The 14,904-nt window shown below is 33.6% G+C and overlaps 1 protein-coding gene across 1 annotated transcript; it reads right to left on the bottom strand.

The window, feature by feature from the left end:
- Positions 1–9,455: 9,455 nt before the first annotated feature.
- Positions 9,456–11,608, bottom strand: LOC122311304 (photosystem II 22 kDa protein, chloroplastic-like). Its single transcript, XM_043125812.1, has 4 exons — positions 11,243–11,608; positions 10,985–11,101; positions 10,217–10,460; positions 9,456–9,892 (listed from the first exon to the last, which is right to left on the bottom strand). The coding sequence occupies exons 1-4, from the start codon at positions 11,456–11,458 to the stop codon at positions 9,648–9,650; spliced, it is 822 nt and encodes a 273-aa protein (XP_042981746.1). The 5' UTR covers positions 11,459–11,608; the 3' UTR covers positions 9,456–9,647.
- Between the last annotated feature and the right edge of the window lie 3,296 nt (positions 11,609–14,904).

Raw genomic sequence — 14,904 nt, 5'->3', positions numbered from 1 at the left:
TAAGCTACCAATCATACCTCGATATATTTTCGAGTCAACTGGCTTACCGGATTCATCTTTATCAAGTTTAGTTGATTGACTCATTGTTGTTCCAATTTCCTTAGCACTTTCCATTCTAAACTTTTTCAGTAATTCCTTAATATATTTTGATCGATTGATGAATGTCTCACTTTTTCTTTCTTAATTTGCAATCTGAGAAAGAATGTAAATTCTCCCATCATGCTCATTTCAAATTCTTCCTGCATAGTTTTAGCAAAAACTTGACACATATTTTCATTAGTAGCATTGAATATTATATCATCAACATAAATCTGAATTAAAAGAATATCATCATTTTCATATTTAATGAAAGGAGTTGTGTCGATTTTTTCTCTTGAAAAACCTTTTTCAATCAAGAAACAACTGAGTCTCTCGTACCAAGCTCTAGGAGCTTGTTTAAGTCAATATAATGCTTTTGTGAGTTTGGAAACATGATTTAGAGAAATATGATTTTTAAAATCTGGAGGTTGCTCAGCATATACCTCTTCATTTATAAAACCATTTAAGAAAGCACTTTTAACATCCATTTGAAAAAGTTTGAAATCTTTATAATAAGCATATGCAAGTAGCATTCGAATAGCTTCCAATCTTGTGACTGGTGCATATGTCTCATCATAATCGATTCATTCTTCTTGATTAAAACCTTGGGCTACAAGTCGAGCCTTATTTCTAATAATGACTCCAGACTCATTTTTCTTGTTTCTAAAAGCCTATTTTGTTCCAATAATAGTATGATTTTTGGGTCTAGGAACAAGTGTCCAAACATCATTTCTTTCAAATTGATTCAACTCTTCTTGCATAGCTAAAATCCAAGATTCATCAAGAAGTGCGTCATCAATATTTTTGGGTTCAATTTGAGATAGAAAAGCAGTATGATTGTAAATATTTCTAAGAGATGATCGAGTACTTACACCTCGTGAAAGTTCTCCCAAAATTTATTCCACTGGATGATCTTTCACAAATTTCCATTGTTTGGTTGCATCTTGTATTAAATTTTGATGATCTTTCCTGATGGCTCCATGTTGAACTTCTTCTATTGTTTTCTCTTCGTTGAGATTGAGATTTTTCGTGTTATTTATACCTTCTGTTTCTTCATCAATAGATTTCTTGGAGAGTGGAGAATTAGATTCATCAAATACTACATGCATAGATTCTTGTACAGTCAAAATCTTTTTATTGAATACTCTATAAGCTTTACTATTAGTAGAATACCCGAGAAAAATACCTTCATCAGATTTTGCATCAAACTTGCCTAAATTATCCCTGTCATTCAAAATAAAACATTTGAATCCAAATATATGAAAGTAACAAATGTTGGACTTTTTCTCATTCCAAAGCTCATAGAGAGTTTTATCTAATTTCGACCTTAGCATAACTCTATTTCTTTCAAGAGTAAACAACAGGGCCTGCATAAAAAAAAAAAAAAAACGTTGGTCGAGAAAACCCCTCCCTTCTCTCTTGAAACCTAACCAAAGAAACCAGCGCCGCCGGGGGGGGGGGGATTGAGGCTTCGGCTTCATCCTCCCTTCTCTTTCTCTTTCTTTTTCTTTCTTAGTAGCTGTTTTGTAGTCTGTTTTAGATTTGTGTTTGTTTTATTCTCTATCTGGTTGTTGGATAAGCTCTCGGTGAAGGACTGAAGAGGGGAGCTGTATCGCCGTGGCTCTTACGCAATGGCCTTGCCTCGGCTTACCCCAAAACCCCTCTCTCCGGTTGTTTATGGTGGCGTGTTAGTGGTAAGGTTTTCGGTGGCCAGAGGTTTGGCCTCGGGTCCATTGGGGTGAGGGGTCGGGCGGTGGCTTTAGAGGATGTTTCTGCCAGTTGCTCTATTTTCGAGTTATAAATGTGGAGTACAAAGGGCCGCTGGTGTAGGTGCTGCTGGAATGTGGGGCTGGAGGTTGCGGCGTGGAGGTTGCGGGGCGCGACTGGGCAGAAAGATCCTAGGTTGCGGCGTGGAGGTTGTGGTGTGGGCTGTCCTCAAAACCGGCACTGATGAGAGTAGTGCGGGGCTGGGCAGGAGCCGAGCGGGGGAAGATGCAGGGCTGGGCATTGCAGAGGCTAGTGTTGGGCGACGGCGGCATATTGTTGAGATAAAACCCTAACGGGTTGGGCCCCAATGCACCTACAGAAACAGGCTGGGCCTTTAGCTCGGGCTGGGCTCTTTTGTCTTACAGTCCTTTATCAGTTTTTTTGTTCTGTTTTAGTTTTATTAAATAATAAAAAAAAAAAGACTAGTCTCTCTCTCCTCTTTTTGAAGGAAGTTGGGTGGTTGTCCTACTTCTCTTTTAGAGGAAGGTAGGTGTTAGTACTCTTCCTCCTTGGGAGGAGAGAGTGTGGTTGTACTCCTCCTCCTGGGGAGGGTGGAGCGTGGTGTACCTCTCTTCTTCGGAAGATAGGTTGTTTTAGCTCTGGTTTGACAGAGCGCCTTCTCTGTTGATTGCTGTCAGAAGAGAAGGTGTAGAAGTTTAGACAATGTCCGTCACAAAGAAATTTGTTGGCGGGGAATCTCTTGAGCAGTTGCGTTAGTTGACTTATAGTCTGGTTCTCCTTTATTGATAAATCACAGTTGTAACTTCGTTTATAAATGAATGCAATGAAGCATATTCCATCAAAAAAACATCATTTCTTTCAAATTGATTCAACTCTTCTTGCATAGCTAGAATCCAAGATTCATTAAGAAGTGCGTCATCAATATTTTTGGGTTCAATTTGAGATAGAAAAGCAGTATGATTGCAAATATTTCTAAGAGATGATCGAGTACTTACACCTCGTGAAGGTTCTCCCAAAATTTGTTCCACTGGATGATCTTTTACAAATTTTCACTGTTTGGTTGCATCTTGTATTAAATTTTGATGATTTTTCCTGATTGTTCCATGTTGAACTTCTTCTATTGTGTTCTCTTTGTTGAGATTGAGACTTTCCGTGTTATTTATACCTCCTGTTTCTTCATCAATAGATTTCTTGGAGAGTGAAGAATTAGATTCATCAAATACTACATGCATAGATTCTTGTACAGTTAAAGTCTTTTTATTGAATACTCTATAAGCTTTACTACTAGTAGAATACCCGAAAAAGATACTTTTATCAGATTTTGCATCAAACTTATCTAAATTATCTCTGTCATACATTTGCATCCAAATACATGAAAGTAACAAATGTTAGGCTTTTTCTCATTCCAAAGCTCATAGGAGTTTTTATCTAATTTAGACCTTAGCATAACTCTATTTATAACATAACATGCAGTATTTACCTCTTCGACCCAAAAATAACTAGGCAAGTTGTTCTCATTGAGCATTGTTCTTGTCATCTTTTGAAGAGATCTATTTTTCCTCTCTACTACCCCATTTTGTTGAGGAGTTCGAGGAGCAAAAAAATTATGCACAAAACCATTTTCATCACAAAATGTTTCAATATTTTTATTAACAAACTCTTTTCCCCTATCATTTCGGATATTTAAAATAGTATAGCTCTTTTTATTTTGAATTCTCTTGCATAACTTGGTAAATGCATTATGTGCCTCATTTTTATGAGTAAAAAAGATAACCCAAGTATATTTAGAGAAATCGTCAACAATAACAAATGCATAATATTTTCCTCCTAGACTTGCAACTCTATTTGGTCCAAAAAGATCCATGTGTATCAGTTGCAATGGTCTAGTAGTGAAAATATGTTTCTTGATTTTAAAAAAAGTTTTTGTTTGTTTACCAAATTGGCATGCATCACAAATTTTGTTTTTAAGAAAATATGTTTTTGGTAAACCTCTCATAAGATCATTTTTTGAAAGTTTGGAAATAAGTTCCATGTTGGCATGACCTAGTCTTCTATGCCATAACCAACTAGTTTCATTTTGAGTTAAAAAATAAATTGCATCTTGTGAGGTAATTTCTTCAAAATCGATTGTATAAACATTGTTGCTTCTAAAAGTAATAAAACAAATATTACAATCATGATCATTCAAAATAATGCATTTATCAATTTTGAAAGTAACTATAAATTTTTTATCACATAATTGACTTATGCTCAAAAGATTATGTTTTAGACCTTCAACAAGTAGAACATTTTCAATTATGAGAGAAGATTCATTACCAATTTTACATATTCCCACGATCTTCCTTTTCGAGTTGTCTCCAAATGTCACGTGTCCTTCTTCTTTAGATCTAAGATCAAAGAACTTAGTCTTCTCTCCCGTCATGTGTCTTGAACATCCACTATCTAAAAACCATTTGTTTTTGCTTGTGGATTACTTCATGCATACCTATAAAAATAATTAAAATGATTTTTCTTGGTACCCAAGTTCTTTGGGTCCTTTATTTATTAGTATTGGAAGAAACAAGATTTTTAGGTATCCATATGGCCCTAATAGTCATTGTATGATTTCTTCTAATAGGACAAGTATGATAATTATGATCATTTCTATTACAGAAATTGCAAATAGCATGTGCCATATATGAAGAACTTGAATGATTATAATAATATCTTTTTTTGACATAATTATGAAAATAATTTTGAATATTGGTTTTTGATGTAGAAAGATTATCAAAGAAATTTTTATAAGGTTTGTATTTTTGTTTTGGTATATATCCCAAGCCTGCCTTATCAAAAACACATCTTTGACTACCAAGAAGTTTTTCAAAATTTCTTTTTCCATTTGTAAAGTTTTCAACAATATTTTCTAAATCAATTTTCTTCTTATTCAACTCAAGATTTTCATATTTCAAAATGATACTTTTTTTTCTTAAAATATCAATTTCGTTTGTTAAAAAAAAAAATTCTTTTTCGAAGTAGTATACTTGATACCCAATTTTTCAAATTCCTCATATACCTCTTATAAAATATTTTGCAATTCTTCATATGAAGGATCTTCAATATTATCAAGAATTGTTACCTCAATGTCATCTTTAGCCATAAGACAAAGATTTGCTGATTCTTCATTGCTTGCTTCACTATCTGAGCTACTTGAATCATCATCCCATGTAGATTTCATTGCTTTCTTGCCATTGTTTTGATCCTTTTTTAGCAGAGGACAATCTGGCTTGATATGACCAGATTTATTGCATTTATAACAAATTAAAGTGTCATTTTTACCTGAATCTTTCTTGGAAAACTTTTTGAAAGATTTCCTCGGAGGAGTTTTATTTTTCTTTAAGAACCTCTAAATTCTTCTTGTTATCATCGCAACTTCTTCATCTTTGTCTTCATTTTCCTCATCGTCATCACTTTCACTTTCATGAGGAACAGTTTTAAGTGCCAATCTCTTCTTTGACTTTCATTCTTCTTCTCCTCTTTTCAATGTGTACTCATGGGTGATAAGTGACCCGATGAATTCATTCACTTCGAGCTTCTTGAGGTCTCTAGTTTCAAGAATCGTTGTCACTTTTGATTTCAGCGTTTTGGTATAGAGTTGAGAATTTTTCTTACTATCTCCACTTTGGAAAAAACTTTTCCAAGAGTTGTCAAGCTGTTTATGATATTAGTAAAACGAGTATGCATACTAGAAATAGATTTATCATCATTCATCTTAAACATTTCATATTCATGAGTAAAAATATAAATTTTTGATTCCTTGACTTGCGAAATTCCTTCATAAGTAACTTCCAAGTTATCCCAAATTTATAAGTAACTTCCAAGTTATCCCAAATTTCTTTTGCCGTAGCCCAAGTCATTATTCTATTAAACTCATTTCCATTAAGAGCATTAAATAATAAATTCATAACAGTTAAAAAGTATAAAATCTATCGTCTTCATGATCAAACTCTTCTTCTTCCTTTTTGACCTTTACTCCATTAACCACTTTTGTTGGAATATAACGTCCATTTACAATGTATTTCCAGATTTCTCGACCTTGACCCTGAAGGAATATTCTCATTCTAACTTTCCAGAATGAGTAATTATCTCCACAAAAGAGTGGAGGCCGACTGCTAGATTGACCTTCACCAAATGAAGCTGCAATGTTAGCCATAAGATCTTAACTCAAAAGCTAGTTAATCTTATAATAGAGCTCTTAGCTCTGATACCAATTGTTGCCCATATGACTAACATAAGAGGGGGGGTGAATTGAGTTGTATTAAAAATAACAATTATAAATCAAATATATAATATAAAATATAAACAAAATATGAAATAGCAATAAATATAAAGAGTAAGGGTAAAAAAGAAGCAAATTCAGTATGTTAATGAGGTTCGGCCCCACTGCCTACGTCCTCACCTCAAGCTACCCCTTGAGAATTCCCAAATTCACTATTCAACCTCCTTCAGGCTTCAGGTGGAGATATAAACCTATTACACTTTTGAACAACACCGCTACAAAGGATCCGTGTAGAACACCCTCTACACTTGCAATCACCTTACACATGGTGATTCAACTATTCCCCGTGTAGAACACTTTCTACACGCACAAGGGTTATACACACCATTTTTCTGATACAAAAGCTGATAGTGGGTAGATTATCATAAAACACTCCTCAATGAGTGAAATAAAGAACAATACAGCGCAAACTATATCTCTCAAAATGAACAAGGATTAAGGCTCAATACTTAGAGAAGAGAGAATGAAAGTTTTGAATGAATGTTGTATGCTCTTGATGTTGTAAATGTGAAACTCTCAAATGATCTATTTATAGGCATATGAGACTTCATATTCAAATTTAAAAATATTCAAATGTCAAAGACAACATCATTTACTTTTTCAAAAAATTCAAACCTAATCTTTTACTTTTGACATATGACAAAAAGAGCACACTTTCTTTTTCAAAAAATTCAAACCTAATCTTTTATTTTTTGCATATGACAAAAGGAACACACTTTCCTTTTCAAAAAATTCAAACCTAATCTTTTACTTTTTGTATATGACAAAAAGAGCACACTTTACTTTTCAAATATTTCTAACAAAATCATCTACCTTTTGTATAAGTCTAAAAAAGTATCAATCACTTTTGAAAATATTCAAATAAAACATGCACATATGAAAGATGACAATAAATCATCTTTAATATTTTCAAAGTTCAACCCTTTAATTAAGGTATGCACATGTGAAAGGTGACAATCAATCATCTTTCAAAATTTTCAAATTTAATTTTTAAAATATTCATGCACATGTAGAAAATGTATTTTAATGTTTTATGATAAAATATTAATTTTGAGCCTTAATCATAATTTCGAATTTTTAAGAGATTTACAACATTACTCTATGACTTTAATGTGAACTTGTTCCCTTCTTACTCATGCTTGTTTCCTTGATGTGTTTAACTTCATTGTGTAGACAACTTGAGTTTGAGACTCCTTTATTCTTTGAATTTATTTGTTATCATCAAAATCTATGTGTAAATATATAATTACATAAAGTTTAAAACCTTAGGTTCAATACTTTCTTTTTTATTTTTATTTTTCTCTCATGCTGCTTGTTGCTGCAGCCACTTCTTCCCTCTCCAATTTCTTTGCTTTCTTTTCCTCTACTTGGTTGTTTGGCATAGTTCTTCCTTTTCCCTTGGTGTGCCATGAGTTACTCGCCACAACCTCAACCCCGCATGGCTATGCTTCCCTTTGCATCTTCTCGCCGCAGCACCCCACCCATTTTTCTTCTCTCTCCAATCACGAAAACCCACTCGGGTATGGAAACCCAGCCGCTTGCCACCACCCTGCCTTGTCGCGATGAGTATCCCTTTGATCTCTCTCTGTTTTCATTTTCCCTATCTCTCAACTGCCACCCACGCTTTCGGCCACCATCAATGACATTGCAATTAAGCACTTTTGTTTGCAAATCCTTGTTCTATACAACAATAACAATAGAATCGGTAAAAGTACGAGTAAATGAAAGAAAAACTAAAGTATAAAATGAAGAGGGCATTCTCTGGATTGATCCTTGCAAAAAGCGGATTTGCAATAAATATAAATGGATACTTAACGGTAACTTAATGGGGTAAACAAAGAAATAAACGAAAAATAATGAAAAATTACTGTTCATCCTTTAGATCTGTTAGATAGCCACTTTTATATATAGAAGATATATATTAGACTGAGATTAAAGCCTAACTTAGGTTGCGGGGTGCAGAGGGGGCAAGGTCCACCCCTGCCCCTTGTTTTTCTTATGGGGCGGAACCCTTGCCCCTGTATGAAGTGGGATGGGTGGGCCACCTTGCCCAGGGGAGGTCGGTGTCCTACTGCCTACCCCTAAAAAAGATAGTGAACTTCGATAGTTATATAGTAGCTTGATCTCTTGAAGCAATAATGGGTTCATGTAATTGCCATCAGATCTACGAAAGAGTATCTAAATTGATATTAATGAAATGTTTAAATGAGTTAAAGATTATGCACGTAGATAATGTGTCGTGTAAATAGTTTCAAATAGAATTATTTTGAAATTATATCCACAATCTCAAGTGAATTGGAAATGACATTATCGAGTTTTTATCCAAATACTGTTATTTTGGTCCAACTTGTTTAATTGGCTTTGTATTAACCAACCAACCTAAGTCTGCAAATGAAATCCAACACCATATGTATATCCGAAAAAGCCTGTTGAATTGGGTAAGCCTATACCATTAGGATCAAGGAATTTGTTTTCCAAGCAAGAGCACAATTGTAAGGCTAGTTAATTACGTTACCAACTTTAATTAGGAGTTGGCAACATTCTTGTTCCAACTTGTCAGATTTTCGAAATGAAAATAATTTTAGCATACGACCTGTTTGTCAGAGGGGCTGAATGGGTTCTGCAAGGCCTGAAGGCTGAGGCCCCCCCCCCCCCCCCCCCCCCCCCGGGGAAGCCTGCAGGCTCCAGGACTTCCCTTTCAAAGGCAAGCAAGGGAGAAAGACGATCGAGCTCCTAAGCGGGGATCAAGATATTTATATCAAGGTAAAGAGGTATGTGTCACGTTTAGTTAAAAACAATGGATGCACATTAATTAGATTAATTAGACATGAAGGAACGAATTACCTTCATTTAATTAATGTAATAACACCAAGACCCAATACTGAAGTACTATCAAGATGCCCAACTAAAAGGGAATCAGCGATATGACACCCATCAAATGTAACTATTGACAGTGCCAGACCAAAGGGTGCATGTTAACTTCGCTCCACTGAAGATCTAATTTTAACATCGGGACTTCAGCATGTGGGAGCCCCACGGCCAAGTTCCTTGTTCTTGTTTGCAGATGCTAATTAAGCTACATTAAAGGGTGCCTTTAGATGCTGAGATGATCTGAGTTGATCTGTAAATAGTAATAGTTTGTAGGTCTCATGCATTGAGGTGAGTTTGTGTTCCAAACATAGGCTAAAGTCTGGTCTTAATGTTGGCGTTGGGAGGCTGGGAGCTGTCTAAACGCAACCCATGCATGCAAAATATTCGGTGTGGCTTCCTCTCATGAGGGCTAATCAATCCTGCATTTAATTTTGTAATTATTTTACTTCAACATGGAAATAAGTGGACTCAACTCAAACAGCCTTATTAAGTTTTCGATTTCTGGTAAACGAAATTGCAGAATGGATCATGTAAAGCACTCGATGATCATAATTGAGAGGTGACAGTATATGCTACATTGAATGAAACACAAGAAAATTCCTTAAAAGCTAGCTAGCTGCATGCATGCATATTAATAGGCATATAAATACACCTATTAATTGTCTTCCTCATCTGTCACAAATTTACCAGTCCCAGGATTCAATGCAGCAAAGAAGAAGAAGATGACGTTGAACAACACGAGCGGCTCGATTTCATTGATGGGAATTCCGGTCTCGATGTTTAGTTGTGCCAGAGCTCCCTTTCCGGTTATGATTTCTCCAATTAAAGAGAAAGCAATACCCAGCTGAGCCAATCTTCCAACAAAGAGCTCGTTGGACTTTGTAAACCCAAATAGTGGACCTTGCATTACAAAACATTGCCAAATTATTTAGAATATACGTTTTTCTTTTAGAAACCTAGCAAATTCAACTTGTCTTTTACTTAATTAAACTCGTCTTTTAGATAAATTATTAATTTTTTCACCGATGAGACGTAGCTCTTAGAAATTGTTTATGCCCATTTAACTTGGGAGAGCAATGAGCATACCCTCAAGATCATGATCACTCGAGTCACATAACATGTAATATGCATCAACCACACAACAATGAGGCACCAAAATGAACTTTGAAGCAGCCTTGTTTCTTTTAGCAGAAAGTTAGCTGTACTAGAATGGAAAAAACTTACCTCCTTCTTTAAGACCCAATGCACTCCTGAGACCTTTGCCAGGAGGGATCACAGCCTTTTCGAGTCCGGTTGCGTCATCGTCAACGAATTTACCACGGTCACCCAAAGCACCTATGGCTCCAAGCAGAGTGAAAAGAATAAAGAAGAGAAGAAGAGGCTCAGCTTCGTAGATGGGAATTCCAGTTTCCAGATTCAATTGTGCTAGAATTCCTTTGCCTGTGATTCCTTCACCCAACAAAGATGCCTGCAGAAAAGGCTTATGATATTGAGTAACTTTCCATTAAAAACTTTCATATATGCTTCTTGTATTGACTAATACCCCATGACTAACAAGCATGTTAGTCCAGTCATTCATCTATACTAAAAAGAAGTGAGAAAATGGACAAGTTTTGCAGTTTTTTTTTTTTTTAAAAGTATTGTATTGGCTTACATTTTAAACAAAAAAATGTAAGCCAACGAAAGCTTGCCAGGTAGATCCTGTTGGTTATGAGAGATAGGCACCTAAAAAATCTTATCTTCGATGGTAAAATGCTACTTGATGAGAAAAACTCTAGTGCAAGTTGTTGACACCTCCGCTGACATATACCCTTTGCCTTTGTGTTTAAAAATTCTAACTGTGTTATGTCAAACTAAATTATGGTATATTTCCACTAAAAGGGGTAATAATTCTCAAATGCGAAAGAAAAATACATCAGAAACTAAATAAAAGAGTGTATTTGTAAGCGTAACAAAATATAGAAGAGAAACAAACAGGGGATGTTTACTCACAGCAAAGCCAATCATGGCAACCCGACCCACAAAGAGCTCATTCTGCTTAGTGAAACCGATGCCCCCGGAGGTGCCAAAGATACCGTCTTCAACCTTTTCCTTTGGCTTTGGTGCAACCTTTGGTAATTAACACAAGTAAAAAAGAAAAATCAGAAAAACTCTTGAACCTGAATAATGTAAAACTTACAGATGTTTAACAGTACTTCTGTTTGATGTTTTCATTTCTGAAAGTAAAGCTTAGTAAAAGGAAATGAAAACCTTCTTTACTGGGGCCTTGGTTTTTGATTTGAAGAGAGCAAAAGTTGTGAATGCTGGGGATGAAGAAGTAGTGTTAGCAGGCAGATGAGGGAGCAACAGATGAGAGAATGGTTTTGGCCTTAGTTTCTGAAGTTGGAAATTGAGCAAAGGGTCTCTCTTTAAATCCACCACATGGCTGCTAGAAACACCAGACATGAGCAACATGGTTTGAGCCATGTCTTGCCTCTACTTGGAACGTTTTCTTTTTCTGATAAGGAGGCTGGAAAATAGTTCTGTTCTCTCCCTTTTAATGCAGTGGTTTATAATTTGAGGAAGAGGTTGGGCCTGAGAAAGGAGGATCATGAGAGATGTGGCTATGGTGTGAGAGTTGATGATGGGCAACTAGACTGCCCACGTCTCTTTGTACCCCATTTGTGTTTGAAGATAAAATGTTTCTGGCTGAAACAGCAAAAGCATATTTACTTGGAAGGACAGAATTCTCTGATAATTGAACTTTGGAAAACAAAGGAAAGAATTCTACTCAGCCTCACAACTTTTGACCCCATATGCCTCAAAAAGTTGACCGCCGGCCCTCATGTCAAGATTTTTACTTTAATTTCCTTTCTTTTATTAGGAAATATGACGGTTTACCGATGTAAGAGGCATTGGGGACCAAATATTTTGTTGGAAGTTAACAAATTATGAAAAATTTTATGTGTAATTATTTTTATGTATTTTTATATAATTTATTAATATAATTAGTTACGTTATTTTTTTTAATATAAAATAATTATTTTGACTAATCACATCGGTAGAGTATTCAAAAAATATACAAAAATAATTAATTATCATTAAAAATAAACACTGATTGTTTCCCAAAAATGTAAATTGACGACAAGTCACGAGTATACGAGTTTAACCATGCAATCATTCTTTCAACATATTCACAAACAACAGTGTACTTGAGCTCAACTCGTTTATAAACAAGTGGGAAATATCAATTGAATGAATTTATTAACACATTTTAATTTCAATTGAATGAATTTATTATCGAGATGCAAGAAAGGTCTTCACAAAATAACACCCCTTTCTTGGAATTTTCTCAATGTCTCCCTCAAAACTTACTAAAATGTGCAACGACTCCGTGAGTCAATCTTCCTGGTATGTTGGGTTTGTGCACCACACATCACGAAACAAAACCCCATCCTGCAAAAGTACAACTCTCCAACTAACGTATCTGAAGCTGACAAATCATGAATTGACACCTCAAACAGCATCCTTTACACCTGTTTGGTTTCCAGATTCTTCTCGGTTCTCTGAAATGGCATAAAGCATCGCGCTCTTTCTTCTTTTTTTTGGCTGAATGAGAGTAGAAAACAGCACAAACTACAGAGCATTTGGAAAGGATCATACCCTTTTCCAATCTCAGCCCTACTTTTTCTGGGCTCTGGATCCATACCTCTTTTTTAACTCTGGACAGTAATCCACCAAAGCCCAGTGAAATTTCAAGGCCCAAATGCAGCAAACTATAACAAATTTCTTGGCCATATCATTGTTTTCTACATTTTCTGAATTTGAATATGCAAGAATGAGAACTTCCCCTTCGGGTGCTTTGTTGTGAGGTTTGTTTAGTTATATCATTGCTTTATTTTAAGAGAAGTGTTATAGTTATAAAAAAAATTTATAAAAATAAATTCATTAATTAGAATGATTTTATATAATACGTTAGATCTATTTTATAATAAAAGTAATTTTATAATTAAATATATCACGTCAAATTATATCAATTTATAAATTTATTTTTATAGAACCTATTTATAACTAAAGTATTTCTCGTTCTTTAATATATAATAAATGACCACTTATCAATTATCATCAAACCTGACTAGATAGGATAAAGAATGTTGTTGAGGGAAAAATGAGCGTATACTTCTTTTTCAAATGTATTTTGGTTTCACAAAGGATTGTTCCTTAACAATATCATGTCCGGTCTGGATACAAAAGTTATTCCAACTTATTTTATTTTATTTTATTTTATTATTATAATCTTTTCAAATTTTCATACATAATATAATAAATAATTTAATTTTTTTAAAAAGTTTAAAATAATAATATTAAAAAAATATTTTATTCAACTTTCAACTCAATTTATTTAATCTCAACTAACTATTTAAACCTCTGTTAAATCAAAAACAGCCTTTTACAATTTAAATTTTGCTACATACAAATAAAGTTGCGTACTAATCTACGTACTAATACTAATTCTTTCATACTTAAAAATTAAATTAGTATTGTTTTCAATAAAATTTACTTTTTAATTAATCATAATAAATTAATATATATATTAATATACAAGTATATTTATAACTAAATTTTTTCTTATAATTTTATCCTCGATTTAATCGAGGAACATAAAATCTGACTTTTTTAGAGAGTAAAAAGGAAGAGGGTGAGAGGTCATCACACCTCATTTTTTGCAGTTCAGCCTTCATGAAGTTGGTCCCAGGTTGGACCCCACGTATATAGTGAAAGACGCTCCCACTGCTCCGGGCTTTACGTGGTTCCCCAAGTAATCATGTGATAGTTTTGGGATTTGCTAGAGTCACACACTTACAAATTTTTATAAGATATAGAGACACTTATTTTTTATAAAATGTGTAATAAACAGTAATAAATAATGACTGCTTTCAATATTTTCTCGATATTTTTATAGAAAAGGATGTACTATTCATTCTCTCATACATTAGGGGTGTATTATATATTTAGTAAAGAAAAAAAAAATCATATATTGATTTTTCTTATAAGAATAATATTACTTCAAGTTGTGTGTGAGTTGTGTACTCTCTTAAAAAAAAAAAAAAGTTTATAATAAAAATTTATTTAATTTTTCATGTGAGTTTTAAGTTTTCTTCTTTTTTTTTTTTTTTAAAGAAAGTGTACAAAATTTACACAATCTGTATAAATCATTTTATTTATCAAGAATTTTAAAAAATATATACTAATATATTTTCCAATCGTTCTCTATTTATTTCAGGTGAAACAAATTAATTTCTTTGGCTGATATATAAATTATAAGGTCAACAGGATGTTCTTTTTATTAGTTGTTTTTAATTACTTTTCTAAATATAAATAGATGAAAGATAAGAGTAAAGAAGGCTAGATCTAAAAGAATAATGATATATGAGTCTTAAATGTACAAATCTCGTGTAAATATTTTATAAAAAAAGTGAGTCACACTATAAAAAAAACTAATGAAATCTTGTTTTTTTAATAAAAAATTTACATGAAATTTATACTTTTTAAACTTATACCTAACATTATTAAGGGTCATTTGGAACTTAAACTCAATTATGATCAATTAAATTCAATCTAATTTTAAATTGATTTTAACATCTAAACACATAACTCTCAAATTATTAAATTTATTTTAACTCAAAACCTCTTTACACATAGAACCCACAATCTTTTTTCAATTCAACACCTCTTTACACACGAGACTTATAATCTTTTTCACTTCTCATAAATACATGTAAATTCATTTTAAGTGGATCCTATAAAACTCACTACATCATCTCAACTCACTACTATTCATAAAAAAAATTCAATTCATCTTAACTCAACTCAACTCAACATCTAAACAGGCCTAAATATATAATTACTAAACTGCCTTCCATTTCAAAGAA

This window comes from Carya illinoinensis, chromosome 5 (assembly GCF_018687715.1).
Source record: "Carya illinoinensis cultivar Pawnee chromosome 5, C.illinoinensisPawnee_v1, whole genome shotgun sequence".
Taxonomy (NCBI): domain Eukaryota; kingdom Viridiplantae; phylum Streptophyta; class Magnoliopsida; order Fagales; family Juglandaceae; genus Carya; species Carya illinoinensis.
The sequence above is the reverse complement of the archived record's forward strand: the minus strand, read 5'-3'. Positions and strand labels throughout refer to the sequence as shown.

Bases quoted from the DNA above. Each gene is read 5' to 3' on its own strand.
- LOC122311304 (XM_043125812.1), bottom strand. From the start codon at position 11,458: ATGGCTCAAACCATGTTGCTCATGTCTGGTGTTTCTAGCAGCCATGTG. The intron at 10,461-10,984 runs GTGAGTAAACAT...CCTTTTCTGCAG, and splicing joins TTGCCATGATTGGCTTTGCT to GCATCTTTGTTGGGTGAAGG. The intron at 9,893-10,216 runs GTAAGTTTTTTC...TTGTAATGCAAG, and splicing joins ATTGGGTCTTAAAGAAGGAG to GTCCACTATTTGGGTTTACA.